The sequence below is a fragment of the Echiichthys vipera genome, assembly GCF_963691815.1.
Source record: "Echiichthys vipera genome assembly, chromosome: 14".
NCBI lineage: Eukaryota > Metazoa > Chordata > Actinopteri > Perciformes > Trachinidae > Echiichthys > Echiichthys vipera.
The window spans coordinates 28,402,787-28,425,320 of record NC_139839.1 but is presented as its reverse complement, the minus strand read 5'-3'; the positions used below and the strand labels follow the sequence as shown (position 1 = coordinate 28,425,320).

At 40.1% G+C, this 22,534-nt stretch overlaps 1 protein-coding gene across 4 annotated transcripts in view; it reads left to right on the top strand.

Annotated features, from left to right (window-relative positions):
- dlg2 (discs, large homolog 2) overlaps positions 1–22,534 on the top strand; it is a gene marked incomplete at its 5' end in the record, with an annotated part of 390,565 nt that overhangs the window by 280,383 nt on the left and 87,648 nt on the right. For all 4 annotated transcript variants that reach the window (XM_083926483.1, XM_083926482.1, XM_083926484.1 and 1 more), the window contains 3 exons: positions 14,850–14,894; positions 16,462–16,512; positions 20,548–20,672. In XM_083926483.1, coding sequence (XP_083782609.1) covers positions 14,850–14,894; positions 16,462–16,512; positions 20,548–20,672 — 221 coding nt within the window. The remainder of the gene's footprint in view (positions 1–14,849; positions 14,895–16,461; positions 16,513–20,547; positions 20,673–22,534) is intronic.

The following is a 22,534-nucleotide window of genomic DNA, read 5'->3' as shown; positions in this document are numbered from 1 at the left end:
ACCCATCCAGTTTTTATGGATGCAGTCAGGACCCACTTATTATCATTATTAATAATATTATCCTTATTATTATTGTTATATCTAATGCTTCAATTTGCAAAAACAAGACGTATGTTTCTGAAAACTTCACCATCACTATGGCAGTTTTTTAAACCAGGTTTTCCCAGAAAACTGTACCATTAAATTCCAAAAATTCAAATACCATTGAGAGTGAAAGCAAAAAACCCAGAATAATGAGTTAGGATATACAGTGATGCATCAATATTGCATTTTCTAAAATCAATCACAAGAAACTTAAACTTGTGACATTTATGATGCCTCTTCAGGTAAAATGGGAGGTATATTTGAGACATTCCACAATGGCATGCTTGTTTTATAAGAAATAATCAGTGTTGCTTTCAATAACTTGATTTTTTTCTTATGTGAGCTAAAAAATATTTTGTCTGGCCATAGCAATTAAAACCTTAACTTTCTGTGTCTAATGATCAACTCTCACTGCAAAACCCTAATTTTCCCTATTGACACCAATACTTATTCTTAATAAATGTTCCTATATGTATATGAAAGTGTATGTATGTGTTGAACATTAACATCCTGTTCATTCTAAGTTCAACTAACGTGTCATCTAGTGTGGATGTTTTATCTTTAATTTCTAATTTGTGATTTTCAAATGCTCTGACCTTCCTCCGCTGTCTGTATGGCCTGTTCATGGGGGAACCATGAAAAAACCCCAAGCAGAAACACGCAACCAGGACTTCTCTGGATCTTCAGCATTGAGCCATTGTCCCAGTCTCCTTCTTTCTCTCCTTCTGATGTTGTCTCGATGAGGCCATCTTTGTCCAGGATTCTGTGCCTCATTCTGCTTGTATAGTGAACCAAATGGCTGGTCGAATGTTGCCCCATCAGAGTTCACACCTCTCTCGCTCCCCCTCCTTGCAATCTTTTAGTTCCTCTGGCTGCCACGTCCTGAACACAAGCTCTTCAGTGTTCAATTCAACTGAACATCTGGTGCCGTGGACATCCGTTTCCTTTTCCTCAGGCCAGTAGTCGAAAAGAAGTTGCTGTTTGGAGAGAGAACTTTCTGGAGAAGCAAAGTTATCTTTTTCTTTGTTTCAGTCTGTTTTCCTCAGTCACTGGTTTTGTGACAACTGACACATCAGATGCAGGTTCAGTCTCCCCTCCCCCTCATTGTCAGAGTCCTTCTGGAAATATGCATATGGGCTTGATGGAGGACTGCATGGCCTGGGGACAGCATGAGGAGGACCTGCCTTTTATCCCTAATCTCTTTCTTGTCTTTCTATAACTGAGTTTGCTTTCCTCCTATCTTTCCCTACTCGCTGTCCCTTTCTCTCTCATCACTTTACCCTCTTCACTATATATGTACCTAAACATGTGCCTAATAAAAGACGAAAAAACAAACAAAAAAAAAAACTCTTAGTCTAGTAATGCCAAAATGGAAGCTCTCAACCACATTAACCCATTTATCTGCTATAAATTTAGCAGGATCTGTAAAAATTTCCCATTTTGTTTCCCATTTTTCTGTTGACCCACTGGGATGTGCTTTTACTTTCAATGGGCTTATTGTTCACTCAGACAGATTTCACACATGCTGATCTTTCCATACGAACATGGTTAGATCTTATCACACATACACTAACTTTGGATAATCTTTCAGGTTTATACGACACATTCGTGCAGAGCAACGCACCGTTTAATATCCAAACTGGATATTTAGACACTGAAATGAGTTACCACAAAGTTTATTTTTCTTACCACATTCATACGCCCATTTTATTGTAGTTGGGAATCCCTACACTCATGCAAATTATATTTGCATTTCAAAAATTTCTACTCCTTTAAATAATTGATTCATAAATCATTCATTTTTTTCCCTAAATGCTTGTGTATTTTCCAAAACACTTCTCTCAATTGTTAGGTTGCACCAACCTCTCACAACACATTATATTCATTTATGTCTATTCAAGACATCACTTATATAGCTTTAAGTGCATATATATATTTTTATTAAACTAGTCTACAAAATAAAATTACACAGAAAATATGAAGACGGTCCAATCTCCAAACGGGACTCATTGGACCTTGATATTCAACCCTACAGGATTTATAGAATATCAGACAGCAGACCACATTGTCTCGAACTGTCACCTAGGATACCTCGCCTTCTCAGAGCCTCAAAATCACACAGAAAATGAAACTAGTCTTCAAAACCACAAAGGACATGAAGACGATCCGACCTCTACAAATAGACTCGTCAGACCTTATATTCAAACTCACAGGAATTACAGAATATCTTGACAGCAGACCACACACAGGTTCTCGAACTGTCGCCTAGGTTTACACACACCTTCTTCTGAGCTTCAAAAACCCCACCGGTAAATGAAGCTTGTCTTCAAAATTACACACGAGATATGATTTGAACACTGTACTCACGTTTAAAATGGATGGAGCGTCTGCTGTCCAGCACCCGTTCCTGACATCAGGCGGAATCCTGTCCTCCTTTGGTGGAGCGGAATTTTTCCTTACCGGTTTAACCTTCAGTCAGGACTCAGGCCTGATCAGCAGAGCGTCCATCCCATCCTCGTCGCCAAATGTGAAAGAAATTCTCTGGAGTCTTCAGTGTTTCTTCAAATCATATCTTTACTAAATACTGCTGCAGACAGGAGAGCGGTCCTACCAACACCGGGTGTCCTACCATCTCTGCCTATCCCCAAATTTCTTCAGCAGATATACAAGTCAGATCAAAGCCTCTTACAAACACAATGACATTAGAATTAACAAAAACACACTACCCCATGTTTATGGCCCCTGTGGAAGTTATCAGTATTTACGACCCACCTTTTGTCACCATTTGCAATCCCCATGTGACTCCTATCCACAATCCCCCCAGCAGTCATTCTCAGCTTGACTGTTATGCTAATCAAGGATTTACAATCATAGATGAATAAGGTAGGTCATCTTTGGTTATTTCTCACAGTCTACATTTGTATTTTCTGATTTTGTTGCATTATCGCAGATTTGGTGTTGATTTCTATCAAGTTTTTCTGTGCAGCTCCTCTACTATTCATTTTTTATTTAATTAATGTAGATGATCGTGAGGCGCACAGCGTATGTTTGGGATACTGAGGTGGAAAGTGATCCACAGGGAGTGCGGAGAGGTGTGTAAGACTGCAGCTCTGCTTGCTGTGCGTCTGTGGTAAGGGCAGCGCAGAGAGGTGTATTAAACTGGGACTCTGCATCATGATCCCAACACTGGGTTGTTGTCAGGAGGTGGTGATGGTGCAAGGCTCTAGTCGTCAGGTCAATGTTGGCAGATAAAAGTCTTGACCCTCCTGGTAAGGGTGCAGGCCGTCGTGTTTAAAAAGCCTGAGTCTGTTAAAAAAGGCCGTAAAGTTGTCCACAAATGGAAAACTTTTCCCAAGCCAGTATCCTTTAAGCCACAGGTGCAGCTGGCGGAGGCGGCTGTACATGACGTCACCAAAACGCGGCGGGGGAAATTTCAGACACTTCATCGTCTCTAGCAGGCGGTCCACCGTGACCCGGAAGTCGTGCTTGAGGACCTTGGACTGGTGGTTCTTTAAATCGTTGGTAACCGGCTTGCAGGACCAGTGTTGAGGCCGAGCTGTGCTGTGAACACAGCTGGAGGGCAGAGCACTCAACCTCCTTGACTATTCCTCCCGGTTTAGGGGCGTTAGCAAGCAGATGGTGGCAGAAAACACTTTTCAAAAATATGTAATTTAATGAACGCTAATCTAAAAGTTAATTTCTCACAAAGCTAGTATTAGTAATAAGCTAACATTAGTAATAAGCTAACGTTTATGCAGCTCTGCAGTTTTGTTTCAGCTGTGCCCTTTGGTTATTAAAGCCAACCAATATGACAAACAGTAATGGAACTGCAGCAGCAGACCTGGGTGAAGTTAGTTTGAAGGTGAATATTTGGATAGACTGGGACAGGAGTGCATATGTGGAATATCCAACTTAAAACTAACTTCATCGCAGCAGCAGCAGCAGGTGACGTGCTCTCTGTGTCATCTGTGGAGTGTGGCTGCTTGCGCATCTCTGTGGGAGAGAAGGACTTCGCACCCGCAGCGCACCCTCAAGTGCCTGACCATCGTGGTCCCGACAACCAGCATGGAGGGAATACGCTGTTCCACGGGCTGCCTGGAGGTGTGCCAAATGTCCAGGGAGATCCTTCTTCACTCCTGGACAGGCAGCCCACTTAAGTTGTTTTTAGATCCCACTGAGTTGAAGAAATTCTTTAAAAATTGGCGCCTCTCTAGTGCGATTCGGCGTCACAACTTCTGTGTTTTACTTCTCCAGTTTACTTCTCCAGTGTAATCAGAGGCAACCATGGTTAAAAGCTTCGGTCCATGGTTTGAAGAAATAAATACAATAAAAGCTGGGTACGAGTGATTCCAAATATGCAAACTCAAAACTAAGTTAAAAACAATATTTTCTGGAGCCGAAGTGGCGGGAAATCCAGGGAAATCAAGCGACGCTGCCCATGTGTATGTGTAGATGAAGTAGACAAATGACGTAGACAGTTGGATGCGATCCAATACAGACCAATACAGACCAATACAGACCAATACAGACCTATACAGACCTATACAGACCTCTAGGTGGCGGTGGCAAGAAAGTCCTCCTGAGAGCAGCAGACCTGAAAGCCGGATGCCGGATTCGTAGACAGAAATATAGCTGTTAGTGTGCCATCATGCCAAAACGTCAAACTTCATTCAATCCAAAATGGATGAAAGAACACAATTTTAAATGAAGAAGCAGTCAAGACTGCTTTCATGGCTTCTGCACACTGTAGTTTTGATGTTGATACAAGCAGTCAGGGGAAAGCTGACACTGAACGACATGCAGGCACGGAGAAGCACAAAAGCAACAGATATGCCGCACTACCTTTTCATTGAGAACATTTTTCCGTGAAGCTTTGTCGCTCCTGGATAATAGAATAACCTCTGCTGAGCTGTGCAAGGTTCACAAGAAGTTCATTAACTCTTGAATGCAGCCTGGAAAAAAAACTGAAGTATTGAAGATAGTCAATTAACTATTTTAGTACACTAGTCTTCTGTATTATGTTACATATTAGAAATACATGTGATAATGTTGTGTCTCTGGCATCCACTTTTTATGGTGTTTGTTTGCAGTATATTTCATGTATGTGGAGTTTGCTTGAATACAGGTGGACTGCCACACACACGCACACACACGCACACACGCACACACAGAGAGACACTGAAGACAAGTCCCAAAAACACTGAAGTACTGAGACTGAAGCCTAAACCTAACCATGCCATTTTGTTTCCTAAACCTGACCATGCAGCTCTTTTGCCTAAATCTAACCAAGTAGTTTTGTTGCCTAAACATAACCATGCCATTTTGTTTCATAAACCTAACCATGTAGTTTTGTTGTCAAAACGTAATCATGTAGTTTTGTTGCCTAAACCTAACCATGATGTTTTGTTGCCTAAACCTAACCATGTAGTTTTGTTACTTTGACCTAACCATGCCATTTTTGTTTCATGAACCTAATCATGTAATTTTGTTGCCTTAACATAACCATTATCTTTTGTTGCCTAAACCTAACCATGTAATTTTGTTGTCTAAACCTAATCATGTAGTTTTGTTTCTTAAACCTAACCATGCCATTTTGTTTCATAAACCTAACCATGTAGTTTTGTTGTCAAAACATAATCATGTAGTTTTGTTGCCTAAACCTAACCATGATGTTTTGTTGCCTAAACCTAACCATGTCATTTTGTTACCTTAACCTAACCATGCCATTTTTGTTTCATGAACCTACTCATGTAGTTTTGTTGCCTTAACATAACCATGATGTTTTGTTGCCTAAACCTAACCATGTAATTTTGTTGTCTAAACCTAATCATGTAGTTTTGTTTCTTAAACCTTACCATGACATCTTGTTTCATAAACCTAACCATGTAGTTTTGTTGTCAAAACGTAATCATGTAGTTTTGTTGCCTAAACCTAACCATGATGTTTTGTTGCCTCAACCTAACCATGTAGTTTTGTTATCTCAACCTAACCATGCCATTTTTGTTTCATGAACCTAATCATGTAGTTGTGTTGCCTAAATACAACTATGTAGTTTTCTTGTCTAAACCTAACCGTGTAGTTTTGTGTCTAAACCTAACCATGTAATTGTGTTGCCTTAATCTTACCAAGTAGTTTTGCTGCCCAAACCTAACCATGTAGATGTGTTGCCTTAACCTAACCATGTAAATTTGTTGTCTTAACCTAACCATGTAGTTTCGTTACCTAAACCTAACCATGATGTTTTGATGCCTAAAACTAACCATGCAGTTTTGTTGCCTTAAAACCATGCCATTTTGTTTCGTAAACCTAACCATGTAGTTTCGTTTTCTAAACCTAACCAGGTAGTTTTGTGCCTAAACCTAACCATATATTTTGTTGTCTAAACCTAACCAAGTGGTTTTGTAACCTAAAGCTAACCAAGTAGATTGGTTGCCTAAACCTAACCATGTAGTTTTGTTGCCTAAACCTAACCATGCCATTTTGTTTCTCAAACCTAACCATGTAGCTGTGTTGGCTAAACACAACTATGTAGTTTTGTTGTCTTAACCTAACCATGTAGTTTTGTTACCTAAACCTAACCATGATGTTTTGATGCCTAAACCTAACCATATAGTTTTGTTGCCTAAACCTAACCAAGTGGTTTTGTTACCTGAACATAACCATGTAGTTTTGTTGCCTACACCTAACCATGTAGTTTCGTTGCCTAAACCTAACTATGTAGATTTGTTGCCTAAACATAATCATGTATTTGTGTTACCTAGACCTAACAAAGTCAGCTTGCTGCCTAAAACTAAACATGTAGTTTTGTTGCCTAAAGTTAACCAGGTAGATTTGTTGCCTAAACCTAACCATGTAGTTTTGTTGCCTAAACCTAACCATGCCATTTTGTTTCTTAAACCTAACCATGTAGCTGTGTTGCCTAAACACAACTATGTCGTTTTCTTGGCTAAACCTAACCATAGAGTTCTGTTACCAAAACATAATCATGTCATTTTGTTGCCTTAACCTAACCAAGTAGTTATGTTGTCTAAACCTAACCATGTAGTTTTGTTGTCTAAACATAACCATGTAGTTTTGTTGCCTAAACCTAACCATGTAGATATGTTGCCTAAACCTTTACATGGGGTTTTCGTGCCTTAACCTAAACATCTAATTTTGATGCCTAAACGTAACCATGTAGTTTTGTTGCCTTAACCTAAACGTGTAGTTTTGTTGCCTAAACCTGACCATGTAGTTTCGTAGTATAAATCTAACCATGTAGTCTTGTTGCCTACCCCTAATCAAGTATTTCTGTTGCCTAGACCTAACCAAGTCATCTTGCTGCCTCAAAACTAAACATGTAGTTTTGTTGCCTAAAGCTAATCAAGTAGATTTGTCACCTAAACATAACCATGTAGTTGTGTTGCCTAAACCTAACCATGCCATTTTGTTTCTTAAACCTAACCATGTAGTTTTGTTGCCAAAACCTAATCATGTATTTGTGTTGCCTAGACCTAACCAAGTCAGTTTGCTGCCTAAAACTAAACACATAGATTGTTGCCTAAACCTTACCATGCCATTTTGTTTCTTAAACCTAACCATGTAGCTGTGTTACCTAAACACAACTATGTAGTTTTCTTGTCAAACCTAACCATGTAGTTTTCTTGTCTAACCCGAACAATGTAGTTCTGTAACCTAAACCTAACCATGTAGACTTGTGGCCTAAACCTAATCACGTATTTGTGTTGCCTAGACCTAACCAAGTGGGCTTGCAGCCTTAAACTAAACATGTGGTTGTATTGCCTAAACCTAACCATATACATGTAGATGTGTTGCCTAAATCTAACCATGAAGTTTTGTTGCCTAAACCTAACCATTCTATTTTGTTTCTTAAAGCTAACCATGTAGCTGTGTTGCTTAAACACAAATATGTAGTTTTCTTGTCTAAACCTAACCATGTAGTTCTGTTACCAAAACATAATCATGTAGTTTTGTTGCCTAAACCTAACCATGTAGTTTTATTGCCTTAATCTAACCATGTAGTTTTGTTGTCTAAACCTAACTATGTAGTTTTGTTGCCTAAACCTAATCATGTATTTGTGTTGCCTAGACCTAACCAAGTCGTCTTGCTGCCTAAAACTAAACATGTAGTTTTTTATGCCTAAAGCTAATCAAGTAGATTTTTCAACTAAACCTAACCATGTATCTGTTTTGCCTAAACACAACTATGTACTTTTCTTGTCTAAACCTAACCATGTAGTTTTGTTTTCTAAACCCAACCATGTACTTCTGTTGACTAAACCTAACCATGTAGTTTTGTTGCTTTAACCTAACCAAGTAGTTTTGCTGCCTAAACCTAGCCACTTAGATGTGTTGCCTTGACCCGACCATGTAGTTTTGTTGCCTAAACCTTACTATGCCATTTTGTTTCTTAAACCTAACCCTGTAGCTGTGTTGCCTAACCACAACTATGTAGTTTTGTTGTCTAACCCTAACAATGTAGTTTTGTTGTCTAAACCCAACCATGTACTTCTGTTGCCTAAACCTAACCATGTAGTTTTGTTGCCTTAACCTAACCAAGTAGTTTTGCTGCCTAGACCTAACCAAGTGGGATTGCTGCCTTAAACTTAACATGTGGTTTTATTGCCTAAACCTAACCATATAGATGTGTTGCCTTAACCTAACCATGAAGTTTTGTTGCCTGAACTTAACCATGCCATTTTGTTTCTTAAACCTAACCATGTGGCTGTGTTGCCTAAACACTACTATGTAGTTTTCTTGCCTTAACCTAGCCATGCCATTTTGTTTCACAAACCTAACCAAGTAGTTTCGTTGACTAAACCCAACCAGGTGGTTTTGTTGTCTAAAACTAACCATGTAGATTTGTTGTCTTAACCTAACCAAGTAGGTTTTTTTTACCTTAACCTAACAAAGTAGTTTTGCTGCCTTAACCTAACAATTTAGTTTTGTTGCCAAAACCTAACCATGCCATTTTGTTTCCCAAACCTAACAATGTAGTTTTGTTGTCTTAACCTAAACATGTAGTTTTGTTGCCTAAACCTAACCATGAAGTTTTGTTGTCTCAACCTAACCATGTACTTTTGTTGCCTAAACCTAACCGTGCAGTTTTGTTGCCTTAACCTAACCATGCCATTTTGTTTCGTAAACCTAACAATGTAGTTTTGTTGTCCAACCCTAACAATGTAGTTCTGTTACCTAAACATAATTGTGTAGTATTGTTGCCTAAACTTAACCATGTAGTTTTGTTGCCTAAACCTAACCATGTATATTTGTTGCCTAAACCTAATCATGTATTTGTGTTGCCTAGACCTAACCAAGTCGGCTTGCTGCCTTAAACTAAACAAGTCGTTTTTTTTGCCTAAACCTAACCATATAGATGTGTTGACTAAACCTAACCATGTAGTTTTGTTGCCTAAACCTAACCATGCAATTTTTTTCTTAAACATAACCATGTAGCTGTGTTGCCTAAACACAACTTTGTAGTTTTCTTGTCTAAACCTAACCATGTAGTTGTTACCAAACATAATCATGTAGTTTTGTTGCCTAAACCTAACCATATAGTTTTATTGCCTTAACCTAAACATGTAGTTTTTTTTCCCTAATCCAAACCATGTAGTTTTGTTACCTTAACCTAAACATGTAGTTTTGTTGCCTAAACCAAACCATGTAGCTGTGTTGCCTAGACACAACTATGTAGTTTTCTTGTCTAAACCTAACCATGTAGTTCCGTTACTTAAACATAATCATGTAGTTTTGTTACCTAAACTTAACCAAGTAGTTTTGTTGCCTAAACCTAACAATGTAGTTTTGTTGTTTAAACATAACCATGTAGTTTCGTTGTTTAAACCTAACCATGTAGTTTTGTTGTCCTAACCTAACAATGTAGTTTTGTTGCCTTACCTAACCATGCCTTTTTGTTTCATAAACCTAAGCATGCCATTTTGCTTCTTAAACCTAATCATGTAGCTGTGTTGCCTAAACACAACTATGAAGTTTTCTTGTCAAAACCTAACAATGTAGTTCTATAACCTAAACCTAACCATATAGATCTTCAAAGCAATTTCAGTCAAGATCAACTGGACTTGGTTATTTGTCTAGGAAGACGTTTCACCTCTCATCCAAGAGGCTTCATCAGTTCATGTAAGCACCTGACCAGATGCTCAGATGCGTAGACTAGATTTAACCTGTTTTTATTTGTTGCATCTGTCTCTTTGTCTTTAATCATTACTTCCCTTTGATACAATTGGAGAGAAAATAATTTCCAATAAGACCCTGAATATATTATCCAAAAAAATATGGACAGATTATCTTCCATTCTACAATAGTGTCAGTCACATTTTAAGTTCTTCATCCCTGTAGCTGAATTTAATTCTCCATTACCATCATACTCCTCCATTTTCTTTTGCCTCTAACCATACTTAAGCATCACACATTTTGTTGTTGACTATTTTTACATGAGATGCCAGTGAATTATTGATACACTCCCATTTTCATGAGCCACTATACATAGAGGAACTTCTGAATTATTGAGCAAACCTAGACAAGAGCATAAGAAGCAAGCAACTCGTTCTGTAACATCTTAAGTATCTGATGCTGCATTTATGGTTTTTCAAATTTGATGACAGTCTTCACTGTAGGAGTAAGGGTTTTACACCTTTCCTATCATTCAGTTAAGGGCTTTGTTATGTCTCAGCTGATGAATGCGTTTTTTTCAGAATAAATGAAGCTACAAAATACAGTACAGTACATTTTGGCAACTGGTACTTACTGAGTTCAAATGAGTGATGTCCAAATAATCTTCATGAAGTATTGTCTTTCCTCCTTTCATTTGTGGACACTAGATAGAGCTCTCTGTTCAACAAGGGGATGAAAGCACACTGAATTACCATTCATTGAGCCAGAGTTCCAACTACTAATGCTTCATGAAGCTCCATTTGGACACTAGTTCCAATAACTAGTATACTAATAACTACTACTATTATAACTACTACTATAACTAATAACTTCTTTGGCATGAATATACATCAAATAAGTCATTGAGACAGTTTTTTTCGTTGATCACAGATTAATATTAACAGAGATATTCCGGACAATCGCAAGCAGCCAGACATGACTGAGTAGCTCGGTGCGGAGCGCTGAACCATCCAAAACGCCTTTTTTTTAAACCACTCATACTGCTCAAAATAACACCAAACCCCTGTAGCAGCATGAGATGAATCCCTACACAGAAAACAAAGCACCAACAACGTAGTTAGTTTATTTAACGAGTGTTTTACAATGCTACAAGCCTTAGCATCCGGCTATGTCTATATTGACAGACAGCCCAAACAAGTCAATTAACAAGTTCAGGTCTATTCTAACTCCGATAGAACTGAACTCCAGTGCATTCGGTTATCGACTTTGGGCCATCGGTCAATATGAACAGAGCCTGCTTAATGTTGGGGTCGCCGGAGTTACACTTTAATACAACACTCTGCATTCAGCCTTTAGTTAGACTACAACATTGAACTGTGAATTGTCTTATTTTTTTCTGTTCTGGCAGAATTCGTAGAATATTATTAGACTATGATATTGTCAGTGGCAGGGGTTATAGCTCCATGAAGGCCTTTTAACATTGTTGCTGGACCACTGGCTTAATGTGTTGTTGAAGGCAGTTGATGACATAGCGATGTTAAGAGGCATGAACAAGAAGAGCAATGAGCATAAGTGCAGTAAAGCATGCATTTAAGTGTGCAGTTGAGTGGCCATTACATCTCGGGGGTCTGTGTGTGCATACATGTGAATTCATAGTGGCAGTGGTATCCATGTTGTGTTGTGTTGGGTACTGAAGGGCATACTAGTACAAAGTTTTCCAGCTTTTCTTTAAGACACTAAATTAATTAATATAATTTCTAGGTCTATGCTGTACCTTAGTACATAAAAGGCTACCCTTCTTCACTGCTGTACAGGTCACAAGGCTGGTATGCCCCTCCACAGTGTTGACCTGCACAACTGCTTGTAAACCGACAGACATAGGGCCACAGAAAGCATCCAGTGACAAGAGTAGGATTAATGACAAATCCTCCTGACCTACAATCAGATTATTTGATTAGTTTCCTGCTCTCTGGCATAATGGAAGATCATTTTTTATAAAAGAAGAAAAAGCCTCTTTGTTTTTTTCTCAGCATCTGTCCTTCTGTAATAGCCGCAAGTGACTGTTTCTGTCTGAGAAGGAAAGTGAACGTCCTTTCTGGACACTACATGCATGAACTGATATGTGTGGTACATAAATAAATGAGTATTTTTAATTTTGGATGTAAAAAATAGTAAAGGGTTTTTCCTTGAGTTAATTTTTGATGTGCTGCCTGCTCTCCCTGAGAACAGCTGTGAATTCACTCATATGGTTAGTGTCTACAGGGCAAGCAGATGTGTCTTAATCCCTCTCATCATTCTTTTCATGAACACCATTTACCTTCAATCAGTTTCTAGCTTCACAGTCCTGCATGGCCGGCCAACTCTACTCTCTCTCTTTTTTTTAATTCAAGTCTCTCTGTCACTGTCTGTCTCTGTGATGTTCAGGCACACACACAATTCAGACTCTTATTTGAAAGAACCACAGTTATCTGAATTTTCTTGTGCTTCAGGATTAAGCCAAGAGATATTGCATGCTAATGCCCTGAACACACAAACTGGGGGACATTATTCAATTTAGAATCTATCCAGGCAGAGACCCTGCTCTCTGCCTGGATTATCTCTTTTCTACTTATTTTGAGATGGACAGGGACGTTTCTGAATCTTGGCAAAGAGCTCCTGGCCCCACTTGGGGGTTTAACCCCCAGCTATTAACAGCTGCAGGGTGAGCAGCCCTTTGATTCCCAACCGCCCCTTTGTCACGCCCAATTAGGTTTTGTGTGTAGAAATGAGAACACAATGATAAATTAGACCTCAAATGTAAATGTGTGGGAGAAAACTCACTTCCTGTTTGTCCTGAGAGATTGTTTTTACCAGAAAATATCCTTTAATCGAAGCAAACCTAAAAATATTCATCCCTTGAATTGATTCCATTTTATTGGAACAGCAGCAGCTAGTCCTTTAGTATCATCAAGTCATGTAGTCTCAGCTGAGCGGACAGAGTCTGAAGAGAGAGCTGAAGATATGTGCTGTCACTGCACTAATGACAAAGCAAACTGCCTCATCTTTCCCAGCATCTTGTCAGTCAGCTGCACATTCTGTCAGGTACTATGACACCACATATAGCCGTGATAAAGATGTACTGTATATGTATACAAACTGCAAACAGCGTGACAGGATTAGGTTACTGTTATAAAATTACAGTGGGACTCATGATACCATACTATCACGATACGCCGCCCTCGATAATGATGGTATCACGATACTGTGATTCTGTTGAACAACATATTCTCATAAACATATGATTACTTACGAAAACTTTTACACAACAATTTGTATAGGATCTTACGAAAAATCTATTTATTGCTGTGAAACGGCATCATGTAACAGTGATGTATGTATGACCTTGATGATTATGCAAAGCTGAATAAATATACAATAACCTAAGTAGCTTAGTGCTTCTTTAACTCACTCACACACACACACACACACACACACACACACACACACACACACACACACACACACACACACACACACACACACACACACGTCCAGGGCCGTTTGTGCCATCATTCCAATGTAAAATATCTATTAACTGGGTCTGAGGTTCAAATGTTCAAAGGAAGGATACAACTATTTTCAACCTGTGTTAACGGAGTTTACAGAAAACTAAAGAACGAAAACATTAATGGAAGAAGTGCACACTTATCTCTTTAATAAAAATGTTGATATTTGGCGCTAATGTATCACTAATGTATGGCAAGACGAAGTGATACGATATTTTGCCATATCAATATTTTGTCTCACCCCTGGTTATGTCACTAATCTTTTACACATAATAAAATGACATACTACTTGATATGCATTTCATCTTTTTATTCTAATTATTCCCAGGAGAATGATTAGCCCTCTCTTTTGTTATAGCCCTTGTTTGTTTGAGTTCTTTTCATCTTATGGACACAAAATCAAAGGACAAGTTTCAAAGGAATCCCCAAATGCATCCTTGAGCATTATCTTCTGAAGTAATTCTCCTTTTTTTATGTACTGTAAACTCCACTGCTATTTGGAGGTTCGGTTATGGCGAGTTCCTCTCTTGGGAGTCCTGCCTTTAACCATCTATTCATTTTCTACATGCCATCAGGAGAAAGCATTTTGTGTGTACTGTGTGACATTGGTTTCTTTTTATACTGCACAATTTATGACTGCAATCGTATCACCTGACTGGAGTTCACATTTCCAATATACAATACAGACTAGATAGCATTGCTTTAGAGCCATAACAGGTACAGAGGGGAGAAGATAGGTCTCATTATTGTGAACATTATGTTTGGCATTCACGGCACATTCCAACACAAGCTACTGTCCTGAATCATAAATTCTGCCCGTCTTTCCTATCAGCACATCTGCACAAACTTACTATGTCCACTGGTCTACTGCTCGTGTTCCTGACCCTCTCTCTTGTTAAACCTTCTATAATAAGTGTGTCGGAGTACAGTGTATGAGTGTTTCGGGTGTCATTCAGCAAATGCAAGTACATTGTTGATGATACAACACAAGCTCCACAAGCTTGTTCCCTGGATAAATTTATGGGAAGTAGGACAATGGTGAGTCTAAAATCTAAGCCTCTCCTTCTCTCTCTGTCTCTCTTACAGGCCAGCCCTGCCCCGATAATCGTCAACACAGAGTCAGTTCCTTATGTGAGTTTAAATTTCTCTCTATTTTGTAATGTCCCTATTAGTCTTTTTTAGTAGAAAAAATCAATACCTCCAGCAGATTAAACACACTTCAGTAGAAGCCCATTCAAAAAAAATCCTCAGTAGAACTGTGCTGCATGGGTATATTTTGATCCTGTAACTTATCTTAGTAATAAATGAGGTTGCAGTGCTGAATTATTGATGTTTGTGAAAGATAAATGGCCAGCACAAGACTCCCTTCACCTTTAGTATTTTAGCAAAGTATTTGAAATCAAAACGAATAATTGAAGCTAGATTAATAAACTGGACTTCAAGTGGTGGTGAGTTTTTCATGATTAAGTTGTCACAGTTGGAGGTTATGTTTACAGTTGGTTCTCTAATTTGTGAAGAAATGAGGACAGGATATTTTGCCTCAGCTACAGTCTTTTTTGCCAGCCAGACAACTTGTATGTATGTACTCTTCAGGTCTTGCTTGCTTCTACATAGGAAGTTCTGATAATTACATATGATGCTGCTCAAAGATAATGTCCAACTGGGAATATGATATGCAGTGTCTCATATGCTGATTTGCTTCTTCTGTATGAATGCATACTGACGGAAGTGCTCACTGCTAATTAATCTTCTCAGTGAAATGCAAGATGAGACCGACTCCTCTGCAGCTAACCTCAGTCAGTGCATTTACATACTGAGCAGTAGACGGAGTAGGGTTTTGCCCCGGTTAAGGGAATAATCAGCTTATTGAAATTCCCCTCGCAAACCCAAAAGGGAAAGAATGGGAAGAACGTCAGGAGTAACTCCACTTCTGGTACAGTAGGTGGCGCTCTGGCAGCATACAGCTGGTCTGACTACGGCTTTTTCTCCCGGTTGACCTTTGTCAAAATCACGAGGGGGGTGGGGGGGCTTTTGGACAGGATTACGACAAAATCAGGTCTTCTTGGTAGTAATGTTAGTTGCCATGGCAAAGTCCTCCCTCAGTTTAAAGGTAAAGCTTGTGTTTTTTTCACATTGTTTTCGGCGCCGTTGCTTCCTGGTTTATTCTATTTCCGGATAAAAAGCCCCTACCACAAGGGGGGTCAGTTATAACCCACGGAGCTTGCGCAGACTTGTGCCCCCATAATAGTCCAAGTACGCTGTTTACATGCACAAATACTGGTGTTACTAAAGCAGTTATCTAGGTCTGTTAACCGGGTTATGAAAACGTCGATTTCTCCCAGGGTATGGAGTTCACCTGGTGTTTTAGGAACTGGAGTATTGCCTTAATCCAAATATAATCAGGTTTTTAAGCTGCATGTAAATGAACTGACTGTAGCAGAAATAGCAAATGTTGATTAACCATCACCTTGAATTGTTTAACTTGAGTTGGCACCTGGAAAACACCTGTCAGCCTCTGTTCAGTTTGAATGCAAAGTTGGCCTTAGTGTAGAACGCTTTACATCTTCCTCTATGAATAAAGGCTACTTCAATGTGATTATTCAGCATCACTTACATTTATTTTAATTTTTAAGCAATGTTTAAAAGGACTAATACATGGAGAGAATGTCTTGGCTCAATCTTCTTTCTCTTTGCTCAGGTCAACGGTACAGAAATTGAGTACGAGTTTGAGGAAATCACCCTTGAGCGGGTCAGTATCACACATCCCCAACAGCTGTGTTTAACCTCAGACGGTATAAGAACATGCATCAACACTGTGGTGCCATGAAGTGATCTCCTAAAGGCTTTAAGACAAGATGCAAGGTAGTGAAAGAGGGAGGTCAAAACATCCATACTGCCTCATGAGAGGATCTGTGCTCGGTAGTCTCGAAATGTTTGAATGTGGATATCATGGGCTAATGTCTGGAATAGATTTAAATGACTGAATTGAATTGAAGGATTTCAAGTCTGTTCACTCAGTACAGTCCTGCGAACATATCATACAGCCAACATTAACTTCTGAACATCGGCTCCTGCAATTCTGTCAGCGGAGCGCACCAACCCAGCTCAGCAGACCGGAAGCGCGAACAGATGGCACCAGGAACGTAAACACCATTTACATGCTGAGGTGGCCTAAGGGCTAGGTTAAAGCTAACTCCGCACAGGCTATCAATTCCCAGCTTATCCTTGTCAACGTACGATCTCTGGCAAATGAAATGGACGAACTTTGGCTGCGGACTACCTCACACAATTGGATTATTGACTGCAACAACATGATTTTCATGGAAACAAGACTCAACAGCACCTTTGCTGAAAGCACCATTGAGCTAAAGGGGTGCATTCGTGATCATACGTAGAAAAAGAATGGACAGCGGATGGGAAAAATGGCACCCATTCATTCCAATGGAAAGCTGCTCAGTGGCGGAGGCTCCCTTAAGGACCCTGCCATTTTTGGCTCTGCTGAATGCTAGAGGACTTACCGGATGAAGAAACCTTCGCGTTGCAGAGTCCATGCCTGAGTGCCAAGCACAAAACAACACGAAAAACAACGAAAAAACATCGGCCATATAGCACAAAAAGTTGAGCAGCAGAGTTGTGTCGCTGCTGGAGCCTTGCACTGGGCCTTTACAGAGACAGGACCTAAGCTGCTGATTGTGTCTAACTACGGCTCTTTTTACCCTCCTTCTCCTGCCCATAACTGAATTTTGGTAAGGTCTAAACTCATGCCCACCTACATTTTTTTGTAAGAGGGTCTCAAGATAATTATGAGTCTTTGGAGTCTTTGGATTGGTATCAGAACCTTTTTCAGGGGGCGTTCTCCTCCTCGATCTCCCGGCTGAACACGCTGTGTGGAGCAGACAGTGACTGTGTGGGGAGGGTGGGGCCATTTTGGACAGTGAGGCCCCCCGCCTCACAGTGGCCCTGGGTAGAGGTATACTTTACCGGCATGAGTACCATAGGCTACAACAGTAGCACTATGCAATGACACCTGCAGCACCACCGCAGAAATCGAAATCAAGAAAACTTTGAAAGTTTAAAATAGTGTTAAAATTTAGTCTCATTCCTGTGAACTCAGTATCATGTATCGTCTAGTCTCGTCTCGTGGGCTGAAGGTCTCATCACTAGACAAACTACAAACATAGTTGAGGCTTACAAAGTCAACCCCTCCCACACTTTGGAAAGTGATCACCCCTCATTGTTCCTGCTCCCCAAGCACTCTCCACCATCAAACATGTAAAACCCACAGTAAGAACAGTTTTACCTGAGGGGGCAAACTCTACACTTCGGTATAGTTTCGAAAACACAGACTGACTCTTAACTCCCACACAGACATTGACTCTTATACCGCCTCTGTTTAGGACATTATCAACTCCAACATTAACAGTGTCACCACCCTCAAAAGGATTTCCACATTCCCAAATCAGAAACCATGGATGAACAGACTCCAACTACTACTGAAGGCACGCAACACCGCTTTCAGGTCAGGCGATGCTCGGGCCTACAGTTCATTCAGGGCTAACCGAAGAGCGGCATCAAGAAGGCCAAGTACAGCTACAAGCTACGGATTGAGGAGCACTTCAAGCACAGCTCCAACCCCTGACGCTTGTGGCAAGGCATTCAGGCCATCACACATTATAAACCCACCCCCACATTCAGTGACGCCTCCTTCCTTGAGGAGCTTAACTACTTTTATGACTAATGCACGAAAGGCTGCTCGCCCTGACGGCATCCCTGGGCGGATCCCCAAGGCCTGTGTTGCGCAGCTGACAGGCATCTTTACTGACAGGAATCTTTACTGACATCTCCAACCTGTCACTTGCCCAAGCAGCTGTCCCCAGTTGCACTCACCTCCATAATCACAAAGTGCTTTGAGAGGCTGGTCCTGGCTCACATCAAAAGCTGCTTAACTCCTACACTGGACCCCCACCAGTTAGCCTACTGCCAGAACAGGAGTACGGAGAATGCCACCACGGCAGCCCTTCACTCCACCCTATCCCACCCCGACCACAGGAACAACTAAGTGAGAATGCGGTTTATCGACTTTAGCTCAGCATTCAACACCATCACCTGTTCAAAACTGATCACCAAATTGAATGACCTGGGCATCAACCCCTCCCTCTGTAACTGCTTACTAGACTTTCTAACCAACAAACACCGCACCACCTCAACCCTCATCCTGAGCACCATTTTACCACAGGGCTGTGTGTTAAGCCCTACTACTCCCTCTTCAACTACAACTGCTCACCTGTTCATGGTTCCAGCACCATCATCAAGTTTGCAGTTGACACAACGCTGATTGGCCTCATCAGCGATGATGACCCAGCCTACAAGGAGGAGGTCCTACTCCTAGCAGCGTGGTGTGCAGACAAAAACCTGCCCCATAACATCAAAAGATCAAGGAGCTCATTGTGGACTTTTTCACCATTTGATGCCGAAGTACAAAGCACCCTTGTGCAAATAAACACCAGACTTGGATCCCTTCCTCTGGAGGATGCAGTCCATGTCCCGATCATGTCCTGTGCACCACTGTATTTACTTTATAAATAAACTTACTGTAGGGTTACCCACCCACATTTTTCTAATTCTTAGAAAGGGGTTTTGTTGCCTAAACCTCACTACATAGTTAACCACATGTTTAAACGGCAACTATAGTGGAGCCTTACAGGTTTAGACACAGGACTACCAAGTGAGTTGACAAGTGACGCCAAAAGGCCCTGACAAAACAGCTGTATGGGACGATTTGGAATGAGAAGGGGTTTAATTCTACACAACTCCTGACCTAAAATAACTTGTTTTATAAACATCATGAAAGTGATCATGACACCTAAATTTAACAAGGCTTATCAGAAGTTCTGAAGTCTCATTTTACACCTCTCCTAACTTGGGCTAGACAGTAGTCAGCCTCCATCCATACTCCAGGACATCCATATTTATCATCGGCCATCAGATGATGGCCAAAACCATCATGTTTAGTCTCTGAGCATAGGCAGGCCTGTGTCTGGTCCTCTCAAGTCGTTGCCCTGGAGACCTGAATAATGTTTTTTAATTCAGTGTGCCAGGCTGAAAGGCCCTGCAGGGACACTCAGTGGGGTTTGTAATCAAGAGAAGTTGCTATTCCCATCAGCTAACAACTTAATCAAAGCTTGACTTCTAGGGGATTTTACAAAGTTTGTATTAGTAGGCTGACAGAGTACAGCTCCTGCTCTGAAAGAAATGGTGTGATGCCGCTGGTCACTTATAAATACAATATTTCATAGTATCTCCTGATAAAAAAGAGTCAGATTAACTCTAGACTGCCGGAGCCATTTACTAATGGGAAACTGAACACTTTGTAATCCTAGTGAGAGCAGTGACACTATAAAGTCATACTGTTTACTTAAGCATGGGCGGATCAACATATGGAAAATTATTGTTTATAACATTCATACTTCATACATTGCTTTATTTCATTTTGTGCATCAGTGACTCCCGACCAGTGGTACATTTGGAACATGACAGCAGTGTTGATGAAGGGTGCTCATTTGATAGGGCTGTCACACACAAAAAGGTTGGGAACCACTGCTTTATATAAATATTTAAGAAAAGAGGCTGTAGTTAATGTACAATGTGTGCATCGAGGAAACCGGACACGGCATCAGAATTTTAGTGGTTTATACATGCAGTTTTTGGCATTTTGGCACACTACATACAGAATAAGCCTACCTGCAGACAACTTTTTGTCACTGACTGATTTCCATTGCCGCAGGGTAACTCAGGGTTGGGCTTCAGCATTGCTGGAGGGACAGATAACCCACACATCGGTGACGACCCCGGCATCTTCATCACCAAGATCATCCCTGGAGGAGCTGCAGCAGAGGATGGACGACTGAGGTCAGTCACTCACACTGCCCCACGCAAGCTTCTGATTAGAGATCAAGTTTCAGTATTATTAGTTATATGTAGATTAACACAGTACAAAGAAATCTACTTGACAAGAGAACAGGTCAACTCGGCAATAAATATACCAAAGATAAAATAAGATAAATAGGTTAATAAGTAAAAACACAATAATAAGATTAGATGACAATTCTAGGTTATAATAAGGTAAAAATGCATTAATAGAATAGAAAGAGAAATAAGAAGTGACAAGTGGAAAGATAAAAACGGGATGACAATGAAAATGTAGTACTAAATACTACATTTTACTATAAACATATATGGAAATGAGTAGGGATGGGTACCAACAATACTATTACTTTATCCAATACTGCTTATTGATTACTTTAACCGTACTAGTTATTAGTTCCTTTTAGAGAAAACATTAAACAAATGGAAGAAATAAGCTCAAACCCTGAGAGAAGCCGGTTGCTGATTGGATGTAGCTCTCAGCGGGATGTGACGTGTGGTAGGAGAGAGCAGACCGGAGCTTAGGTTTGAAGAAATAACAGTATAATGTCATAATTTCATTTTTTCCCCAGGGACACAGGGAGTACACAGGGAAAAGCATTACAGCCGTACAGTAAAGTGCAGAAGAAAAGAGACAAAAACACAAAAACCCCAACATGAATTCCGCCATCCCTCCCAACAACCCACGTCAGACACAGCCACAATAACCAACCAAACAACATATAACATAAGAAGATAGCTAAAGTACAAAAAAAAATTAAAAAAAACTACGACTTATGGCAAAAATAAAGTAATTCAAGAAGGAGGAAAACAACAACAACAAAAAAGGACTAAAGCTTGTGGCCAGCACTGTTCTAATGGTTCTCAGGGGAGCCCTGCAGAAACTCCTCTTGTCAGTTCATCTTGCTGATACCTATATTAACAAATGATCATTCTTTTTTCAACTATTTTTCAAGTAGCATGTATATAAACAATAATTAGAAATCACACAAATGAAACTTCTGTTTGTTTAATTTCAAGAGTAACAACACATTTTTTTTTTTTTATAGTTGCACTCTCCAATTAAAAACCATAACAGTAAACCTTTAGTACTCTGCAGCAAAAACACTAACTGAGCTCTGGTCTTCACACTAAATCCCTCTTCTGTATTGCTTAATGGTGACCCACCATCTGTAAAATGATTATTAAACGAAATGAGGGGGTGTGGATACAGTCCCTCAGATCACACAAGTGACACAAGTGACACACCTGAGCTCATTCATCACTCTACAGCAGTGAAGGCTTACTTTATAAACGTGAACACTCTTACTGGAGAGCCACAGCTTGAATTGAACAGTCTGGCCTCTTGGAACATTTGTTGGACTTTTTCTGGTTTCAGGTGGCAGTAAATGCACTCCCTTTCATCTCTGAATCCCTGACCATGTTCACAGAACAGGTCTTTGATGTTGTCCAAGAAGCAGCATTATGTTCCCCTGTAATTACAGCCATAAGAAATGGATTGTGGAAATGTGTTGATATTTTATCCGTGTGCATGCATCATTGTTTATTAGATATTTCTAGACAAGGCAGGAGTTCATAAGATAAAATATGCCGTGTTTTACCGGAGGAGAAGAAGAAGCAGAAGTGGTACTAATGGTAGCCAGAGAGCTAACTGCAGTTTGGAAAAAACCTTACTCACAAGCTTACTGCTGTTACTCGCATGTGAAATAAATGAACTGTAACCTTCATCAGGCAGAAATACAGTATGTTCAGTTCACGTTCGCCCCAAATATGAACGTGTTCATGAACTATCATTCAATGAATGCGTTCAGGCACAACACTGGTGGAAACGCACCTAATGTCTCCAC